At 33.9% G+C, this 22,258-nt stretch overlaps 3 protein-coding genes across 9 annotated transcripts in view; 1 reads left to right on the top strand and 2 right to left on the bottom strand.

Annotated features, from left to right (window-relative positions):
* LOC140061101 (SPARC-related modular calcium-binding protein 2-like) overlaps nt 1-3,693 on the top strand; it is a 35,427-nt gene extending 31,734 nt beyond the window's left edge. Inside the window, exon 13 of one of the 2 annotated variants that reach the window (XM_072107547.1) lies at nt 2,158-3,693. In XM_072107547.1, coding sequence (XP_071963648.1) covers nt 2,158-2,171 — 14 coding nt within the window. In that variant the 3' untranslated portion in view covers nt 2,172-3,693. The remainder of the gene's footprint in view (nt 1-2,157) is intronic. The other variant, XM_072107548.1, reaches the window with a different exon arrangement.
* The window catches only part of LOC140061102 (dnaJ homolog subfamily C member 4-like), a 45,152-nt gene extending 30,503 nt beyond the window's left edge, over nt 1-14,649 (bottom strand). For 3 of the 6 annotated variants that reach the window (XM_072107553.1, XM_072107551.1, XM_072107554.1), the window contains exons 1-7: nt 14,481-14,649; nt 13,411-13,508; nt 13,039-13,138; nt 12,754-12,953; nt 11,840-11,998; nt 11,349-11,435; nt 5,508-5,608 (exon numbers count right to left, since the gene is read on the bottom strand). In XM_072107553.1, coding sequence (XP_071963654.1) covers nt 5,515-5,608; nt 11,349-11,435; nt 11,840-11,998; nt 12,754-12,953; nt 13,039-13,138; nt 13,411-13,496 — 726 coding nt within the window. In that variant the 5' untranslated portion in view covers nt 13,497-13,508; nt 14,481-14,649 and the 3' untranslated portion in view covers nt 5,508-5,514. Of the gene's footprint in view, nt 1-109; nt 729-3,711; nt 4,808-5,507; nt 5,609-11,348; nt 11,436-11,839; nt 11,999-12,753; nt 12,954-13,038; nt 13,139-13,410; nt 13,509-14,480 lie in introns of those variants that run through there. The other 3 variants (XM_072107550.1, XM_072107552.1, XM_072107549.1) reach the window with 3 other exon arrangements.
* Nucleotides 14,650-14,899: 250 nt separating this feature from the next.
* Nucleotides 14,900-22,218, bottom strand: LOC140060592 (fibroblast growth factor receptor-like). The gene is made up of 11 exons (XM_072106870.1): nt 22,098-22,218; nt 21,536-21,668; nt 21,070-21,290; nt 20,525-20,625; nt 19,329-19,480; nt 17,449-17,559; nt 16,836-17,023; nt 16,591-16,713; nt 15,946-16,154; nt 15,531-15,636; nt 14,900-15,304 (listed from the first exon to the last, which is right to left on the bottom strand). The coding sequence occupies exons 2-11, from the start codon at nt 21,591-21,593 to the stop codon at nt 15,218-15,220; spliced, it is 1,356 nt and encodes a 451-aa protein (XP_071962971.1). The 5' UTR covers nt 21,594-21,668; nt 22,098-22,218; the 3' UTR covers nt 14,900-15,217.
* Between the last annotated feature and the right edge of the window lie 40 nt (nt 22,219-22,258).

Raw genomic sequence — 22,258 nt, forward strand, 5'->3', positions numbered from 1 at the left:
AAAGGAGCACCAAAAATATTATCACACAAACAACATTCTAATCAAATTAATTTATTATGATTCAATATCAAGTATAGAGTTATTTATTAATTTATTTATTATTAGTGATATTTTATGGTAGATTAAACAACCATTCTTTGAATCAAGTTATATTATCAAAATATTTAGTTTCATAATCAATGTTATATTATGGTAATATAAAAACTGCTATTTAAACCTAATAACTGTAGCTACTGGGATATGTTATGTTATGCTTTGCCATGTTTGTAGTATAGCTATATAAAAGAAGTTTGCTTGTGAGATAAATAATAAATTAACACTGGACTTTCATTTCTAAGCTTGTATTGACTGTATTTGAAATTTGCAGCAATAACAATTAAAATTTCTTTAGAAAATTATGAACAACATTCACATTATTGAAAACAAAAATTAATTAAAAATGTTCAAAAACTCTAAAACCAACTAAAATCATGAGTATGTAACCAGGGAGTTGTAAAATAACAATTCCCTGGTATAACTGCTATAAAACATAATCTTTAGTAGAGTACAAATTATATAATACAAATTCAATATACAAAATTGAAAACAAAATAAAGCTTCTACGAAATCCATAAAAAAACATCTGTCTGTGTGTACTTGTACAGTTCCACATACACAATGGAAATCAAATTAGTCTGACCTAAACGGACCACGCCACACATGGAACCAGATGATATTAAAATCAAGTTCTAAAAAAAAAAATCAGATTAATATAATTGACCTAAATATTACAATATCATTGCAATGTGGAAGAATTTTATAAGAACATTAAATTGAAATTTAATTGATTTACAACAGATTCGGAAATTTAAAATTTCTGGAATAAATTTAGAAAGATGAAAGTGGACAAAGTTTAAGGACATAATAATTAAGTTCAGAAATTGAACCCCTGTTTTCACAATATTTAACCTACGCCTACGCCAGTTAATATACTTGGTCAATATTAATGTTTTTTTTTATGTTTGCGATGTTTAACATTATTTATTATGTAGTTTAGTTGTTATTTCTCTGACAAAGTGATTATATAAGTCTCCACCACCTCCCTCTCCCGTCACTAGGGAGCTTTCCATTTGCGATCGCCCACGGCAAAGACTAAACTATGTCATGTTAGTTCATTGTGCGCATTCATGAATATCGAGATATGTGTTCTCGCTCCCCACCTCGGCACAGGTTTGGTGGTTTTTACGTCCAGGCAATGACCGACGACACATCGATTGACCTCACCTAGGTTGGTTGCCAGTCGTCGAAAATCAAAAGCTGCCTATTATTTGGAATGAGTCTTAATCTGTAGGGGGACATTATGGTATGTTATCGAATGATTACAAAAAGGCATTTGCACAATGTTCTCCATCTTCAAGATAAAATGAATTATCATTTCTGGGCTAGTCCACCTCCAGGACCTACAAAACTTATTACTGTATTAATCTAGGAGCCCAGGTTAAAGAGGTCTTTGAGCAAAATTCACTGAAAACTATTTACTGTTTCTTAGAAAATCATAAAAGCCACCTGTTGAATTGTTAATACATGAAAATGGAAATCAAATTAGAAACTGACCTAACTGGACCATGAAATGGAATTTGTCCTAATTTACATTATTTACTGTAAATGCGCTTTGTCATGTCTTTTTGTAAACTACATTATTAGTACTTTTGCATGGTATATTCTAGTAGCAATGATTATATCACACATAAATCACATAATGGAGAAGGTACTGTTGCACCTGTATAAGGAATGCACTGACAACACTATATTTATTGGTAGTTAGAAATGATGGAACAATTGCACTATTCTGTCAGTTATTGGCTTTATTTGCATATAGTGAGGAACCACCTGTATATATTCAAATATGCACTAAACACTATTAGTATTATATTGCACTATTATATTCTCATTGTACTACAATCACACTAATTAATAAGTATAATTAACGTCGTATAAACAATGTGTTGTCATACTGTAGTATTAGTAATTAGATAATGGCTAATTTGCATATGAAACACCTGTATGATAAATATGCACTGAACCATGTAATACATGTAACACTGTACTATATGTTGTGTTGCTTTATTCTACTATCATAAACTGTATTAGATAACGTATTTATTAAATATTTTACAGGCATATTGTCGTAACGAACGAACGAGCTGTTGCAGGATCGACGTAGGCTCCAGAATAAAAGACATTTAATTTAAAATACAAAACATGTGTAAAATGTCACCTACCGCTTTTAAAGTATATAAAATAAAATGTTGAGCCTCGAAAGGGACAAAGTCATTTACTATAGGCATTCCATAATTATTAATTTTATAAGGCTTTGGTATGCTTTACAATGTAATGTAAATCAATGTTAATTGTTGCGTTGTTTGAAAGTGAAAATTTGTGAGGGATGAGCGCAGAAAAAATAATAGAACACATGTTAATAATTGTTAATAAATAATTTTAAAAATTAATGATTATTATAGAAATTAATAGTTTCCATGTAAAAATTACTGAGAGACAATAATTGACTATTTAATTAGGAAAAGCAATACCACTGAATTAAAATCAAATTTATTGATAGTGTTTGGTAGTCTATAAACGGTAACGTATTCTTTGGAACATACTGTACCTATTTTGGGGACACCTTTCTGTGAACAAATGATAAGAGCAATATATGTTTTTTTTAACTAGGTCAAACGGAGAAAAGGAGAAAATAGATTTTTGGGTAGTCATCCATTGAAGTTAAATGGGGTGGGGAGAAAATTCTATGATCATTTTGCAACTCCTACCTAGGGTGTGCTAATTGTACCACAGGGTGTGCTTAAAAGATTAACTTATTAGGCCTAGCATAAATTGGATGCTGTGCTTTTTTAATTATTATAAAAATATATTTAAAATATTACTTGGTTCTTGTTTATGGAACAATACATTGCTAGCCTTAAAAAGGATACATACCTGTACATGAATCTATACAATGGTACTGTATATTTATAATCAAACAATTGTGTAAAAAATAATTGGATGAAGGGTCAGTTGTCAATTGTAAATGAAACAGATATATAAAATGCAAATGAAAATACAATACTGTTGTCCACTTTTTGTATAACTACTGTATCATACTATAAAGCTAAGTGTTCAAAATATTTGTGCTGTAAATGCTTGTAAACTGATCAATGGATCAAAATGATAGAAAGCTAGCCGGGAAAGGATAGAAAATTGACCTCTATATCCTTTTTTTTATCTTTACGAAATGTAAAGAATTGAACAGAACTACTGTTAATATATTATTTTTCACCATGAAAATTTATACTTAAATGTGTATACAACATAAAGGCTAACACTGAACAAATGGATTAACAGAACATCAATGTAAAGTTTTACTGATGCACATGTTCAGACTAGAAGTGTCATGGTTTCTTATCTAAAGCAAGACCTTTTAATTTTCTAAATAAATGATGCCTAGAATTTAAAATGGAAGTTCTTTCGTCAATGGTTGTGATCACAGTTGTGCCAATTTCATTGTTGGTCAATCGCAAAATCACTGATGCATCCTAAGTAGTTTACCTCATGCATTGTGAATTCCAGATTTGAAGAGCAACAGATGTCTTCCGTCAAAATATGTGGTTCACAAATGATGTAATCACGAGTGTTACTGGTCTATCACTGATTTTAACTTAGACTGTACCATGCATGGAGTGGGGGTGGGAATTAGTGGGTACACTAAAAATGTATAATTTTAAAACTCATTTGACACAGTTTTATTTAAAAATTAAATCGCTTAAAATAGATATAGCATTACTAATGCATATTAAAGACACCGTCGTCACTACATGCCTTCAAAATCAAATCCTTTTTCAATCCAAAAATCAAATATTTGCTTCTTATTCTTATTTGTGCATCACAACTACTATACATACAGTAGAACTCAACATTATTCATTAATAAAGTTATACGTGTTACATTAAGCATTACTAATATTATTTTATTTTTGGACTGTCAAGTTTTATGCGACAAGGATTTTGACGTCAGGAGACACTGGAACGGGTGGAATCATGACTGTAATGTTTGCACTTAATGCCCTTGCTTTCAATAATAAATAAATCATCATCACTGACATTGACATTATCAATATTTTACAGTCAAATGTCAGAAATTAAATTTTTTTTTTCAACTTCAAGTGAAGTTTATGATCACATTGCTGTCATTGAAGCATCCGAGGTCTGAGGTTAAAAGCTAATCAGAAAAAAAAAAGATTTAATTTCGTTCATGTTTGTATAATACATATTTCATACTTTTTATTGAAGTCAGCAAAAGACATGCTTTTCCATTTGGAGTAAGATCAATGTTTGGAGTCAGAGTTTTCAATAAAGTAAACGCTCTATGCTTTAAGTCAACACAAACGATGGTAAAAATCCAATAATTTTTCTTTCAAAGTAGAATAATGATATTTAATTAGTTTTTATAACATTCTTTTCCATTTGAAGTGAGATCAATGTTTGGAGTCATAGTTTTCAACAAACTAAACGCTCCAATTTATCACTGTTTTGTACGCTGGGTACAAGAGTTCTTTTGAGGTATAATACTGATATTTAATAGTTTTTATTAAAATCTATACCAAAAGACCTGTTTTCCAAGTGATTGATGTTTGGAGTCTCAATTCTCATAACGTAATGCTCGTTGATATACAAAACTGGTTTTTAAAAGCCACACAAACAACGTTCGCACAGAGAAACATGAAGCTAGTTAGTATAGTATACTTCTGCATTAATCTGGCTGATTGGTTCGTCTGCTACAAAAGAAACATTTTCGACACATAGTGGAGATGCTTCAAATCAGAGTTTCAATTCCAATCACAAAAACATAACACTCGTCTCAACTAGATGTACTGTATATTACTAGTTTTTTTTTTAATTCATACAAACGACGTACCGGTACTAGATGATGATTATCGAGTTTAGAACTTATTGTCCTATCAGAAATGTAAAGCGAGTTAGTATAATGAACTTGGCGATTGCGTATTAATGAAAAAGTGCGATTGTGTTCACTATTGGTTTAACTCCACCTCCGCAATTAGCTAATGCCACTGGCACAAATACACAGCAGAATTTTAATGATGAATTAAAATATTAATTGAAATATTAATAATAAACATGTTTTGAATTGCACCCAAATAACTGTTCATTCATCTTTGAATTGTCCATTTCGACTTCCAAACGTAGCTAATTAAAATAGTTTATCATCAGATGATATTGATATTCTCAAAAAAACCAGTAATTCGTCTCATAAAAATATATTTATATTTTATCTACAAATTGCGGAAAATTCAATATTAACTCTATAGTGGCACGCATCCAACAATTCAATCAAGAAATTTATATCATTGCAATTTTTATGACATTGATGCACGTTGGGATTTACAATAAAGACGACCTACCCACATCATTCAGATTGCGACAACGTTGATAACTGAAAACATGTCAATCAATTACCTGTCAATTAGTCATCATCCTTTATGTACTGTAACCGTTTGGCTTGAGAATCTTCGTGTTTCTTGCGTATTAGTTGCATCTGTCTTTTATTTCCATTTTTCCTGGAATAAAACAACAAATTCACAGTCATCGTACATTTAACAAATAAAAATGTTATCGGTATTTGGCAGAAGTATTTAATATTTATTTTTAATTTCATGCGCATCCAAAAGTATGTTTAATATTTTTTTTAAATTTCATACGCATCCAAAAACAAGAAACTTGCCAATTACAGGACGGATAAAACTAATTCTCTTTGAGTGGAGTAGAAAGATTTGTGACCGACACAAGGTCAGGATTGAACCCTGGGATTGGAAGGTAAGCTAGTTAACCACCAAGCTAAAACTAGTTTCCAATTCCACTGCTTATACTGAGCTTGTTTCTACATACATTGCTGTACTTTTGGTCCTGGATCGTGAGCCACTCTTAATCTATATATAAATTTACGTAAGGGCAAAATTCGGTAAATCGCGCGTTATTTCTAGAATGTTTACTCGATGGTATATAAAGTTGGTTCGTACTTTCCGTACTGATTTTAACCACCTGATGTAACCCTGTTTACTAATTAAATTGAGTTCGATAATTTCAACGATTTGCCCCAAATAGGGGTGTTTTTCGATGGTGGTATACACTGTATAATGGATGTCCGTCTTGAAAAATACCCGCAGACAATAATACGAGGATGCTTCGCATTTTCCTATCTCCTCCTACGATAATTGTTTTTAATGGCTGAAAACCGGTTGAACAGCTCGAGTATAGCATCATAATGTTGAAGACAGGCCGATTTTCTTTAAAAAATACTATTTTGATAGATTTAATATACGTTTATACAAATGTATTGATTTGCGATGAATGGAACATTCCAATCTCTGTTCCACAAGTGTCTATTCCCTCAGGCGTCGTAAAGGCAAGTACAGGTACTGTATACTCATAACAGAAATTCGATCCATTTTTTTTTCAATCTGTGCTGCAGAGGTTGGATATAAATTTTTTTTAAACGGATAATGAGCTAGCGTTTTCACTCGCCGTATATTATGTACACATCTTTATTATTGCAGTTAAACCACCCATATCATCACCCTTCCCTCACTGGCATGAGTAGCGTTGTAAAACCAGTAGAGGATAGGCCTACGGTACATCACATGCCCTAAACGCAACTTTGGTGGGTAGGGGGTGGGTAGGGTAGGAACCAACTTAAGTATGAATTTGCTCTAAGAAACAATTGAAAACCATTAGGCCTACTAATTAAGTTGAGTTAGATAATTTAATATTTATTGACGATTAAATCGAATTTATGATTTTCGCCGAATAGAGGTGGTTTTCACAAATTGTTTTACATTATATAAACATGTCGTAGTGATGTATCGTTACATGTACTGTACTATTTCAATCGACTATGACGGTGATAGTTTCAACAAAGTATTAAATCGCAATGTTTTACTGTGTTTAGTGGTATATTATTTGTAAAACATGAAAACAATTAATATTTCCTTAATAAATGGGTAAAGAATATATTTAAAAATTGTTCCTCTTTGCACCCATCCTCTTCCCCATCCCTCAACCCAAATGTTACATACAAAACACATTTTAAGTTTGTTTAAATTTGACTTAAACAATTGGTCTCATTTTGTGACAAGTTTCTCTTTCGGAAGTAATTCCCAGGGTACTAATTTTACAGTACATAAATCACAGTGTCTATTTATTCGTTCCTGTAAACGACATGTATTATTGTCCTGCGGTAAGTATACATTTGAAATCGCCAGTTTTTTTAACGCTGAAATTATTATGTATTCGAGAACCATCTGTGGGCACGGACCTAGATGGTACGCGAGCGAAGCGAGCGTACCATCTAGTTGATACAAGCGTCACAATCAAGATTAGATATTAGTCAAGTCGACGATAAAGGTTTTCATAACATGAAATACCACATAGTTGAGTGACATTGGACATCCCTAAGCTGTGACAATTTTCACATTGAAAATTTTGGTAAAAAGGCAAATTAAAGCACATTTAAGAACTTGGTACATCTTTCGAGACGAGTATGGAGTTACCCCGGCGTACTGTTTACACACTGAGCCACTTCGTGGACAGATGTAATGTGGCCGTAATTGACACGATGGGACCCTTAGGGGAGAAGAATGTTGATGAAAAGGTGTAAAAGTTAAGTCCACAGCGCTCTGATCATGAAATAGCGCTATATAAATGGTGCAGAAGATCCGGTTCGAATCTTGGTTGGGGCGACTTTTTCTCATTCTCACAGATTTCCTCATCTTATCGTTTCAAATTAATTAATTAAAATTTCAGTATATCACCGGGTGGTTTAGAATTAATATTCTATGCCTAATGTGCAGCTCAGGTTTCGAAATGAAATGTACCGTATATATGATCTTTTCATGGATTTGTATTCAATGTTTCAGATTAAGTTTTAAAACAAAATTATTTTGATTTGAAAAAAAAATAATGATACTATATTATGATATTTTTGCAATATTAATATTGCTTTAATATGGAATACTAGGAAGATATCAAATTTCTTTTAATTTAGAGAGCAATTAAGTTGAAAATAATTAATTTCTCACGTTCAAATTTTAATAGGTAACTTTCTTTACAATGAGGAAATGCAATAAAATTAAATATGGTTAACGTCAACTGCTCGTATTAAAATTATTTAATAACTGACAGAATTTTTCATATTTCTTTGGGTAATTACTCACAGCCCACGCACTGCCCGTGGGCGTTTAAAGCCACAGCCAAAATACTTCACCGTCTCAAATTATACATTAAAAACTTTTCTTATTAATAACTTATTGACAAGATCAAATAGATTAAAATTAATCAATAATTCACCAGTAACCACGCACATTAATACGATTTTTAAAAATCGTCAAATAAAAAAATTGTATTAATATTAAACGTGTGTATGATATTTGACAAGCAAGTGCGGGTGCTAATCTATCCTATATAAAACCTGGTAATTACACTATTGAACCTAATGCGATGGAATATTATTGACAAGTCTGGCAAAGTGTTGGTTTTGTCTAGGGCTTTAAATGTCAATGTGAAGTTTAATTTTCAAAAAATATAAATCAAATATTATTACTGTGAGTCATGCACAGGTAATAGGAATGTAATCAATAAATATGCTTGTGCAAAAGTTAGTCAGTAACATATTTAGGATTTCTAAAAGGCTTTGAGTAATCATTAAAACCACACCCACTAAGAAGCATCAGATAGTGACGTACCAGTAGCAGGATATTATATTTAAGATTTATGAAAAGCTTGGAGGTATATTAATGATTGAAACCACACCCACTTGGGCTAAGAAGCATCAGATAGTGACGTACCAGTAGCAGGATATTATATTATTTAAGATTTATGAAAAGCTTGGAGGTATATTAATGATTGAAACCACACCCACTTGGGCTAAGAAGCATCAGATAGTGACGTACCAGTAGCAGGATATTATATTTAAGATTTATGAAAAGCTTGGAGGTATATTAATGATTGAAACCACACCCACTTGGGCTAAGAAGCATCAGATAGTGACATACCAGTAACAGGATATTATATTTAAGATTTATGAAAAGCTTGGAGGTATATTAATGATTGAAACCACACCCACTTGGGCTAAGAAGCATCAGATAGTGACGTACCAGTAGCAGGATATTATATTTAAGATTTATGAAAAGCTTGGAGGTATATTAAAATGATTGAAACCACACCCACTTGGGTTAAGAAGCAGCAGATACTGTAGTGACGTATAGCAGGATATTATATTTAAGATTTATGAAAAGCTTGGAGGTATATCAATGATTGAAACCACACCCACAAGGTTGAGGCTAAGAAGTATCAGAGATGACTTCTGAGACTTTGTAAAATAATTAATTAAAAAATATTATCAATTAAAATGATTCTAATGATCGTCGCTATGTAAACAAACAAAATAAGGGGCGACATTTACAATTTTATTTTATAAACCCTGGTGTTGCTAGGTAGGTGTGAAAGGGGCATCTCTGGAGTTTCTCAATATTTTGAATGGTCATAAACCCAGGGGTGTCTCCGGAGATCACTCTGGAGTTTTGGTGTGAAAGGGGTATATTTGATGAGTAGGCATCAAATCAAGTAGCAGTTTGAGTTGAGTTTTAGCTTGGTAGTAGATAGATACTCGGCTGGAAATCCTTGGTTCAAATATGTCACATGTCAGGAATTTTACTTTATCCACAAAACAACTTCTTTCTTTCCCTTTTTTCTTTCTATACCATTTTTTATGCAGAGAATTAGTCACTTATATTCTGATATAGTAGAAATTTCCAATTTACATTCCTTGTGCCTAAAAACGAATGTCACTCAATTCCCAGTGCTGTATCTGCACATACTATCTATTTCCGAGGTATCATAGGAATATTTGGTAATACAGCATCACATGTGTATCATGTAAGGTTAGGTTACAAATTAGGTTACTATTAGATACATGTGAAACACATGTGATGTTGTATTACCAAATATTCCTAGGATACTTTGGAAATAGATACACAGTACAAAGAATCTGCTGCGTATGTTGTGTGCTTTCATGACAGAATGAGTAGGATGTGCACCCACGACCCAGTACTGTGGGCTCAGTAGCCAAGAGCATAACCACAAAGCTTATGATTATTCTCCATTCATTAGAATATGCAGAACTGTAGTCCTACTTCTAGAGCTCGACTGTCTGTCGCCAGACACGCCTACGGTTACAACAAATGTCTACTGTTCCTTTATATATAATACTTCCCAGAACAAATTATTTCGTGCTACATAAATAACTTGATTCTAAATTCAAGATTCCAAGAAATGTTGTTGTCGTTTACAAACTCTAAAGCCCATATATGGACATGATGATGTCATATCCCTACCATATTTAGGCACGTCACACATTTTTTGTCAACTAGTTTGATAGTGTAGACATAACTTGAAATTGTTTATTTTGAATATAAATCTCTGTTTGATTGCTATTTAATCAATATATAAATTAAACAGTAAATTTAATACTCTGTAATTTCATAAATTAGTATCACTAATATCATTCAATCTGACAGTCTACTAAACGTGGGCGGTAGCATAATTGCTTATAAAACAACCAAACTTATTTATGTTAGATACAATACTATATATAACGTTAAATACAGTACAAAATTTAATGACAAAAACATAAGATTTGTTACAAATAGTACCTTATTGTTAAATAATATTTCCCCGGCGTCACAAAGTTAAAATTCCTCTATATTTTGTCATTAATGTTTATGATACTACTGTAGAACTTTATATATATTTTAATTGAGATTTTAATCGGTTACTGATTTATAATCTGTACAGATCTATCTTCTAAAGTGATGTCATATTTAATTTTAAGCTGGTATATTCCTATTTTGTTTTTATTTATGAACACCCTACACTGTTGTGTAATAGTATTTGTTATTGTAAGGTAAAGGTGAGTCCCGTGTTCTTTGAACGTAGGGGAATGAGCTGTTAGGAGCTCATTGTACTAAGCCTCGGCATTATGTGGTAGGGTGGCCAGTTCCTTTCCACGCAGCCTTTTTTCTCCCTAGTATTTTCAACCAGGTACTCATTTACAGCTGAGTGGACTGGGAGTTGTCGGGAATTGAACCCGGGTCTTTCTGTATGACAGTCAAGTGTCCTAACTACTCGGCTATCCAACTCCTTATTGTAGGTGTTACTATTATGAGCAAATGAGGGCGCTATAACTTTTTCTTGCAATGTCCAATGTAAAAAAAAGAGAAAGTTTATAAAAACAAATTTACTTACAATGCTTTTTCTTTAGCTGTATTATATAATGCAGCTATTTTCTTGTCTTTTTCATTCATTTGCTGTTGTGCATATTCACTACTTTGTCTTGAAAAAAAAAATGTGATTTAATACAAAAAAAAAGTGGTATGGCACCCTCGTACCATGTATTCATGTCATTATTCAGCCTCCCATACTTTATTAGTTTAAATTTCTTGAATTTATCATTTTCAATATATTCTGAATGTAATAATATACTATTTTAAGGTATAAATCAGCTAATTAAATACTTCATATTGTAAATATCCCACTAATATATTACAATTCTGCACGATAAACTTCAGTATCTCAATCACATGATACGAAAATTGAAAAAAAAAATGTGTAGCATATTGGAGCGAGTCGGCCGAGAACCCTTGCTGATATTGTTGGTTCTTTACGATAAACGTCACCCCTGCCTTAACCGCTCGGACATTTGACTGTGTGAATGTAAAATAAAAGGAAAAACTTACTGATAAATAACGAAATGGAAAAAAACGCCAAATGCAAGGTAGATGAGGACACCGTATAATATAGCATTATTACTCAGTCTGCTTATTCCTCTTATGCCGTAGTAGTTCCTTGAGGCATCTCTTTCTTCTGAATATTTTGAGTAGTCCACTTCTTGATACCTAACGAAATGTAGAGCCTCAGTCTACACTATCAAACTTTATGTGATGTGTCCATATATGGGCATGAAGATGTCATATCACTACCATATTTGGGCATATCACCCCCATACTGTATATATTATATGGGTACATCTCATTTTTTACCCACATAAATTTTGATAGTGTAGACAGAGTTTAAGGTAATGACATACAAACAGTACATACATCAAATGTTGTTCTCACATTAAAATATGTAATAAAGAAAAAATTCAAACCAATATGTTGGAGCATTTAAAGTTTAATGGGCTTGAATCTAATTACCCAAGAACATGAATGGAATCTTGCTGGGGGATGTGGGTGGGCTTACACCAAAAGTCTTTCATCCACCCTAAAACTTATTTTAAAACCTTTCAACCAGTATAATTACAACACAGCACTCACTTAAGAAACATGGGTAGTACTGTGAGTACAATCTTTTATGTTTTTTTACCACCCACCCTAACAATTGCTTTAGCTACATTTCTGCATGCTTGGCGATCTAGAGGGTCAAGTCTAACATACAGTACAGTACATACTGTGTTTATGGCAAGAATACTAATGTCAAGAAAACAACCAGGAATTAAATTAATATATGCCATGAAACTGCAAAATATATTATAGAGGGTGTATAACATTCTAGGCATATTTGGTACAGTAGGGTGGTGTGTTGGGTGGCGGGGGAAGAGGAAGATTTGGACTCAAGCTACTGTAATGATGAACCCTCTTTCCCAACTTACCAATTATAGTGGTTGGAATATTGACTGTTGTATGCACTACTGCCCGTAGAACCATTATTTCTCTGTTGTCTATACATTGTAGTAAATCTTTCATCATACTGACGTCTGGTGAGCGGTTTGCTTAGTATGCTATAAGCATCATTTAGTTCAACAAACCTTCTATGCTTTTTAGGATCTGAAGGATTTCGATCTGGATGAAGCTGAAATAAGAATGTGATAAATACAATTAGTTGACTACTTTGATGTAGGGAAAATATTTTACCAACTAACAGCTTGTATCCTTACCTCTTTTGATAGTGAAAAGTAAGCATCCTTAATCTCCTTAGTACTGGCCGTTTTTGTAACATTCAAAATATCATACAAACTAGATGAGCCAAGATATAAGCTACAAAAAGAAAATATCAACATTACCGGAATTGTACTAATGGGAGGTTTAAAACTACATTTAAAAACTGGCATGGATGGGTTGGGAGTAATGACTGGAAGTTGTACTGGAGTAAGAGAGAGGTACCTGCTTAGGGTATTCATTCATTGGCTACAGCATACACATTTTACCTTTACTGGAGTGGCCTTAAAATGGTAACAGAAAAGTAAAAATACATTAAATATTACAATTATTTGTATTGTAAGCCAAATATCCCAAATACACTACGGTACCTTGAAACTGAAAATGTCCTACTGCACATTGTGTAGTAATTATAGTATTTTACACATCTAGCACACATTACTGTTAGTCCTTCCATCCTAAAACATTGCTTCATTGAGAAGAAAAATACAATATTGTATTATAGGCTCCTACATTCATTTCTATTGTATATTATAGAAAACTTGAGCCTCCACATCAAATATTAAAAATATGGGCCTACTAATAAGTACTTATTTGTACATGGACACAGTTTACTGTGCCAATAAGACGATTTTCGTGCTACGGAAGAAGCCATCTTGCAGAGATTTTAAGCGGTGAAAAAAACCATACAGCCAATTTTTAAAGCACAATTTAATTAATAATTTTTTTTTAATTAGCATGGTGTCCTGTGAAAATGCTGTTATTTTTTGTTTTTTACGCTCGGCTGGTCACGACTGTCATCTCTGCAAAATGGTGTCCGTAGCATGAAAATCGTCTGCCTCCATTCCCTTACACAAAAAGGAAGCAATTAGTTAGCACGATAAAAACAGTTTACTATAATTATTACAGTACATAAAAATAATTTAAAAAAAAAAAATTTTACTAGGCTAGACCTATACTAAACAATCATTTCATGTGATATAAAACCATACCAGTACCAGGTACAAGAAAGGCTGGCAGGCTAGGCCTAGCGGTATATGACCAAAGCGGCCGCGAGCGAAAGCGGCATTGAATAGAATATATACTTATACTATAGGCTATATATAAGCCTATATATCAGTCAGTGTGTCCGAAATTCCCTACTCGCCATGCCCAATATACGATAGGCTAGTCCTTTATATGCCACCCTACTTAGAGTAGGATAAGCCTAGTAAAGTATAAATTATTAGGCCGCCTACTATCTATGCTATCCCCTGTAGTCCTACGTTTAGCCTAGCCTAGAGTTTAAATTAAGAAAGTAGGCCTAGCTAGGCCTACTAGGCTATAGTATAGCCTAGGCCTAGGCTAAAGCCTAGTAGTAGGGCCCCTACCTAGTAGTAGTAGAGGCTAGCCTAGTTAGGCTGCTTTTTTAATTAATGTGTAACGTCAGGATGTTTGTTACCTCAGACACAAGAGCCTTTGGATGATCCGAGCCTTTTTAACACGCTCACACTTATTGCTGTTTTATTTATTACTACTGATTTCTGACATTGTTATAATGATTTCACCCTAGGCTAGGCTAGCCTCTCTAGTCTCTTCTACCTATTAACTTAACACACCGGGAACAGACGTACGTACTACGTGTAGTTGTTTTTATCGCCGTTTTTTTTCAACCTGCCCTCTATCGTCTTTTCTAAAACCATTATGGAACGCTAAAAGGGACTTAAATTGGAAGACGGTACCATTTTCGAAGTAACAATGCGAATATTAAATGAGCCAAATTGATTGACTGGAGCAACCTTCACCATGGGAGAAGAGCACCTGATATCCACTTCTCTCTCTTTCTTACTCGACTCAAAATAAATAAACAAATAAATAATATGTGATTTCCGTTCCCGTTTTTATTATTGCCCGAAATACAATATACGGCCTATTACACATGATAAAGAAAGTTTGAAAATGCTACTACAAAAATGTATACTATTCATGCTCTTCTATATGCCAAGGTGGGTATTATTCTGTTAAGAGCACCGCTCACACCATTCTTTCTGTTGCAGTTTGGTTTGTGAATCACGTTTCTTTTTAAAATTTACAGTTCAATCTCCAATACGAGTCGTATAGACATATTTTTTACTTGACAAAAGTAATCCGATCATTTATAATTTATTTAACGGATTCATCGAAACTGTATTTTGGATTTTAAGTTCGCAGTTGATTGTAAAATACTTTTCTATCATGGAAGGTGGTAAGCGGGTGATCTCCTAATGCGTTCATATCCAAATAATCCTAAAAGAAAAAAGAAAAGTAAAGAGTATATTATTCAAAAAAATTAACTGAGCCTAAGTCTAGTTGCTAGAGAATAGTGTACGTTTTACAGTTTGTAGATATGGTATGATTTCACGGATACGGCAAATAAATTTCTTTTTTAAGAGATCAATAAAGTTTTTTTTTAAGATTAGTACAAAGTGTCTCCAGAGAATAACAATAATTTATTGCTCCATGTTTTGTGTACCTGGTTTTTTGGCATTTCTGTGATTTGTGTAAAACTTTCCATTAATTTTGTAAAGTTTGGACGGGATGCTGGATTTGTTTGCCAGGTTTCCTTCATGATCTCATATCTAATTTAGAAAAGATAGATTTTTATAATAATACAATGCACTTATAATTATTATTAATAATAAGTGTGCGATCAAAATAGATAACAACAACATTTCGAAGAAAATAAAGAATTTTTGGACAATCTGTTGTTTCAATTTTGAAAAATCTGCTATCACAGTCTCTTTCTACGGCTTCGAAAAATCTTCCTGCCACAGTTGTTGAAAAACTGGTGTAAGTTTTGAAAATTATGCTGTCTCAGTTTTGGAAACTCTACAATCAGTAATGAACATTAAATCAAACAGAATTAAATGATTGTAAAACATAATTACACTTCTAATAAACAATGGTGTGGCTTTTCCATTCTTTTTCCCTTTTTTAGGTGTTCAAATATACTTTCTACCGGAACACTGGGATAAGGTGTCCCTCCAAGCGTCATAATCTCCCACAGAAGAACACCGTAAGACCAGACGTCACTCTTCGTGGTAAAGAATCGGTCAAATAAAGCTTCGGGAGCCATCCACTTTACAGGTAAAGGTGCCTGAGATAAAAAATAGAGACATATCGGTTATCATGAGTAGTGATAGATTCAGTCACCAACCCGGATAGCTTGTCCCCCTGAAAAAATAATTTTTACAAAATTTGTTGTTGAGTATTCCATTTTAATGTAACATAATAGTTATCCACTTTTACCAAAAATTAGATCGAAAAAAAAATGTATTTACCTGAAAAAATGTAATTTAAAGCAAAAAATGGTCGAATTGGCTTCCAGCCAATGGATTTTTGGTTGAATTTGACCATTAATTTTGTCATTTTATAAGTGAAAACACGAATTTTTTCGTTTTTTTTCTATTAAATTGATTAACTTTATTAAAACTATAACACAACATATTCAAAGTCTGATTTAATTTGGTCTAATCTTCATTTTACATGTTTTTGGGCACAAAACAACTTGACTTGATACAAAACCGACTTACATTTGTTGCTTTCTTGTAGTAGTCTGCGTAATGGATATCTCTTGCTAATCCAAAATCAGCTATCTTCATTACTAAATCTTCAGTAACCAATACATTTCTTGCAGCTAAATCTCGATGAATACACTTAAAGAATATTAAGAATTGTTATACAACTTTAGTTTGGAAAGACGTTCTTTCAGTGGAAAGATGTTTTGATTTCTAATAAAACAAAACGTTCGCTTGAAATCAATGGCTAATAATATTACCTTTTTAGAACACAAAAATTCCATTCCTTTTGCGACCTGGTAAGCCATGGTAATTATATCTCTATTGGTTAGGTTTGGAAAGTCTGCCAATAACGCAACCTGTTGTGATGTATCAGGTGGCCTGCGACTGCGCAAGAATTCACGTAAATTTCCGTTTTGGGCGTATTCCACTAAAACAAACAACGGTCCTGTGAATTCAAATAAACAAGTTGTCTTTGTGAACGCAAGGATGTAGTTGTTGTAGGCAATGTATGGTTACGCTTCAAACCTATTTTCTAAAATGTTTCTAGTTTCGGACTCTCGAGCTTTCGGTATAAGGTGAGCTTTCGGTATTAGATGAGCTTTCGGTATTAGATGAGCTTTCGGTATGAGGCAACCTTTTTAACTTATTCTGAATTGTTATGATGTTTGTTTCATTGAGGAAGAATTTGACAATAATGTAATCTTGAATCTTAAAAAAGTTTACAAACGGAATATTCAATTTGGTCAAATCGCGGATTAGGCTTTTATACTAGTATCGTACATTACAGTAGATATGCATTACTTTATGGCGGGGGGGGGGGGGGAAGAATAAGGTATATTAGGAGAAATGTGATACAGTATGTGCACTCACCATCTTGTGTACAGCAACCTAGCATGTTAATAATATTCTCATGCTTCCCTATATTCTTCATCATACTTATCTCGGACAATAAGGCATTTCGCTCATGATCAGTTGAATTGACTGAGGAGGGTAAAGGCATTTTATTTAGCCAATTTTCGTGTTACTGTATAATTATGTATTGCGTATTTTCCATAGGCAAATTCCGTGATACAGCATCACATGTGCTAACTTTTAACGTAGCCTTCCATGATACACGTAAAGCGTGGTTCCCACTAGGACGCAACGCAGCAACGTATCGACGCAAGTTTTGTATTGCGTAATCACAAGTGGGAACCGACGACGCAATAGTGTTGCAAACATCGCAGGTTTGATTTCACGCAGGCGGGGGAAAACACAATTATTAGAAGGGAATTTGCTTATGCCTACAGCGTGGTTCCCACTAGCGACGCAACACAAGGACGTAACACAACGCAAGTGAATTGACCAATCACAAGTGATGACTTATTCGCTTGTGATTGTTACTGGCTATAACTTCGCTTGTCATTGGTTAAAACGCTTGCATTGCGTTTACGTCCTTGCGTTACGTTTTAGTGGGAACCAAGCTTAAAACCTAGATGCCACTAGAACGTAACGCAAGGACGTAAACGCAACGCAAGCGTTTTAACCAATGACAAGCGAAGTTATAGACAGTTAGCAATCACAAGCGAATAAGTCATCACTTGTGATTGGTCAATTCACTTGCGTTGTGTTACGTCCTTTTGTTGCGTCGCTAGTGGGAACCACGCTTTAAGCTTGGTTCCCACTAGAACGTAACGCAAGGACGTAAACGCAACGCAAGCGTTTTAACCAATGACAAGCGAAGTTATAGACAGTTAGCAATCACAAGCGAATAAGCCATCGCTTGTGATTGGTCAATTCACTTGCGTTGCGTTACGTCCTTGCGTTGCGTCGCTAGTGGAAACCACGCTTTAGATGCTGTTTTAACGGAATTTGACTATGATACTGGACAAACATACCAATGTAGAGAAAGAGCACAGAAATCTTTATTAGGGCTTTGTGTGAACGGTGTGTGGTTCAAAAACTTGGTTCCCACTAGCAACGCAACGTAACGCAACGACGTTTTGAAGCAAAGTGTTGTATTGCGTAATCACAAGTGGGAACAGACGACGCAACAGTGCTGCAAACATCACAGGTTTGATTTCAAGCAGGCGGGGGCAAACACAATTATTGGAAAGGCATTTTCTTACGTTGCGAGGTTGCGTTGCGTAGGTTGCGTTACGTTGCGTCGGTAGTGGGAACAAAGTTTTATCAACCATGGTGCGGGAGTGGTTTCGCATCATGGTTGGTTGTTCTAACTCCGGCTGTTCTAAGTAGGCCTAGAGTTGAATGCCTGAACCGTTTGTTGGCTCATCTCTTCATTCTTTCAAAACCATAAGAATTTATGCTTCAATAAATATTTATTCTGTAACTTGGCAATGTGAATATGCAATTTATAATACCAGCATGTTTAAGAAATATTTTAGTTTGCTAATATTTGCATGATATTGTTTTTTTATTTGGTTTCCACATTTTATGAAAAAAATTTACTAACTCTAAAATCTGTTCTGAGATCTTCAAACAAATGGACAATTATTATTTATAAAGAAATCTAAATTCTAAAAAAAAGCAGCAATTTCAATTTCAAAGAAAAGGTTTTTTATTCAAACGATATGTAACAATAATATACTGAAAGAGAAAATAAGGTGAGTGAATCTAAAAAAACGACAAACAAAAAATGATTGACTGTTCTATATTGTTATATTGAACAGTTAATCTTTCCATGACTCATGAAATATATCATTAAAAGAAATCATTCTTTGTATAATATATAATAAAACTTTACAACGTACCCTTTAACATCTTGACTGCAACCGTATGTTGTTCACAACTTGTATTACGCCCAGAAGCCTCGCAACTGTTTGAACTGTTGAGCCCCGACGCAACACCAAGCACTACTTGCCCAAACGCTCCTTCACCAAGAATACTACCACTTAATATTAAGCTACAACAAACCAACATTAGACAGAAAAGAAATTTTAACTCTTCAGGCTTAATTTATTTTCCAGGGTGACCTACCAACCGAGCGAACTTACAAACCAAGCGAAGCGGGTAAATACCTATAAAGCCTGTTTTCCTGTCGACGTTATTCCCACTAGCGACGCAACACAAGGACGTAACGCAACGCAAGTGAATTGACCAATCACAAGCGATGGCTTATTCGCTTGTGATTGCTAACTGTTTATAACTTCGCTTGTCATTGGTTAAAACGCTTGCGTTGCGTTTACGTCCTTGCGTTACGTTCTAGTGGGAACCAAGCTTTAACAATAATCGGCGATCTTCTACGTAAACATTGAAATGTTAACAATTTACAGGAAAAGGTATTTGCTATCGTTATTATTTCAACTTGATCGTTTTCAAACGATCGTCGTTGAACTGTTAACGATCAACGAAATAACAAATCATCCGAAATGACGCTTGTCATTGGTAAATTCGCGTTTTAAGTGGGAACCAAGCTTAAGCAACACAGTTTGTATGTTTTAACAAGTTTCTCATTCATGCGCAGTGTGTGAATGGCATTCATATTCGACATATTCGATATTGTTTATTGGCGTTTCTGTACAATAGACAGACTTGTATATCTTGTTTAATAAAAACACCAATAGTAATTTAGTAATTCAGAAATAAAAGATTTATTGTAACTTCAGTCATAATAATCGGTGACGCTAAGTGAGAATAATAAAAATTAAACGTTCGGCACGTAAGTCTCTTCAATTCTATTTTTTTTTAAAATAAAGTACACTCCATAGTTTTTCAAATAACGGTAGTTGGCCAACATCGACATCTATTTTAATCACGTAACATGTACTTTTCCTGTAAACTTAAATAGTAACTATTGAATACTAATAATAAAAACACACTATAGCATAGTAAAGAAAATCTGGAATCATTTTAAATGCTATATAAATTATTATTTATGAAATAAACACATATTAAACTGGTTCGTGTTCTTTGCTTAAATAGTTAGGCCTACATTACAGACTCTTACCGTTCACGTGGAAATTCAAATTCAGAGTCGGTGGTTGTCCACGACGAAGATAGATATCTGTGCATGGATGTAATCAGATTTGACGATGGATCAGACGAATACTAGACACGAAAAAATTATAATATTATGAGTTTTGTTAATTTAGGTATATAAGTTAAGCAGATCTTGGCGGAGGTTGAGGTTCTTAATTGTGCTTTTCCCACTAGGACACAACGTAATGACGTAAGCCGCAAAAGCAAATTGACAATGACAAGTGACAGTTAGAATAATCCATCGCTTTTGATTGGTCTTCGCTTACGTTTTTGCGTAGCAATAGTAAAGCTTGGTTCCCACTAGAACGTAACGCAAGAACGTAAAGGCAACGCAAGCGTTTTAACCAATGACAAGCGAAGTTATAGACAGTAAGCAATCACAAGCCAATAAGCCATCGCTTGTGATTGGTCAATTCACTTGCGTTGCGTTACGTCCTTGCGTTGCGTCGCTAGTGGGAACCACGCTTAACGTTCAGTGACGCATGCTCGCACAAGAGTGTACATTTGACTTACATGACCATTGGAAATCATATTGTGATGTACGCGGTGGAGGTTCCTTTGGTAACATCGTTTTGTAAGTTGGCAGAACATCTTTAACGCAATAAAAGACACAATAACGAAGAATAATACAACAGACACTACGATGGCACCAATCTGTTTCGTGTCAGACTTCGCTTTCTGTAATGACGTCACTTCTTCGGAAGAATTATACATTGTAATGGTCGACTCTGAAACTAAAAATAGGATTACAATATGTATGGATAGCAACGAGGGCTATACTAGCATTTCAGCCATTTTGATGTTGATTCCAAAAGACTGAGGAAGGCTGCAAAAGGATGGATGCCAAAACTGTTAATAGGACTTATTGGAACCATTGGTTGGCACAGCATCGCTATGCATAGAGACAACTTCGCTTCTTAACGGGTGCAGGGGCTTATAGGCAAGAAGAATACCAGCAATTAAATGCTGTGGAGCTTACCTGGTATGACGTTCAAATAGGCATGTTCATGTGATACTCCAAATGTATTGGTAGCCATACAAGTAAAATGGCCACTGTCGTTAAACTGGGCGTCTTTTATCTGAAGATCTTTCACCGAAAGGCTATACTTGTCCTAAATTGATAAGATACCCTTATCATTAGCAAACACAACATTTAAATTGGTTTTTAGTTATCCGCACTTAGCGGATAACTCTTTGTTTATTTTGTTTTGTTTTATAATAATAAATTTGTTATTTGTGTTCTTCTTTCATCAACTGAAATGTACAAACAAAATCTCTGCGCATTTTCGGGAAATATAATTGAAAAGGGTTAGATCTCTCATACTAATGTCCTCTTTTTGGCCGATATGGTTATAAAAATAAGTGCCAGATTACTGTGGTTTACGCGAACAACCACATAATTATATATTTTGAATTAGGCATAAAAGTAAAATATTCAAAATGTTCACATTTTTTACAAATCGGAACTTCCCTACTGGACAGTTTTCTACTTTCTACGAATTTGCACTTGGAAGAAGTTATTTAGCAATAAGATATTTTACCTCTTCTTCGTATCTGGTTTTGCTAAAAAGGCATGTAAACGGCACATCTTCTCGCGCTTTGAAGACCACACTTGCAGCATAAGTACAGTTCCAATGAGGATTCAGAAGCCAATGTTGCTAATAAAATAATAAGCATGTTTGAATTTGTGCAAAAGAGAGAT

The sequence above is a fragment of the Antedon mediterranea genome, chromosome 10 (genome assembly GCF_964355755.1).
Source record: "Antedon mediterranea chromosome 10, ecAntMedi1.1, whole genome shotgun sequence".
NCBI classification, from domain to species: domain Eukaryota; kingdom Metazoa; phylum Echinodermata; class Crinoidea; order Comatulida; family Antedonidae; genus Antedon; species Antedon mediterranea.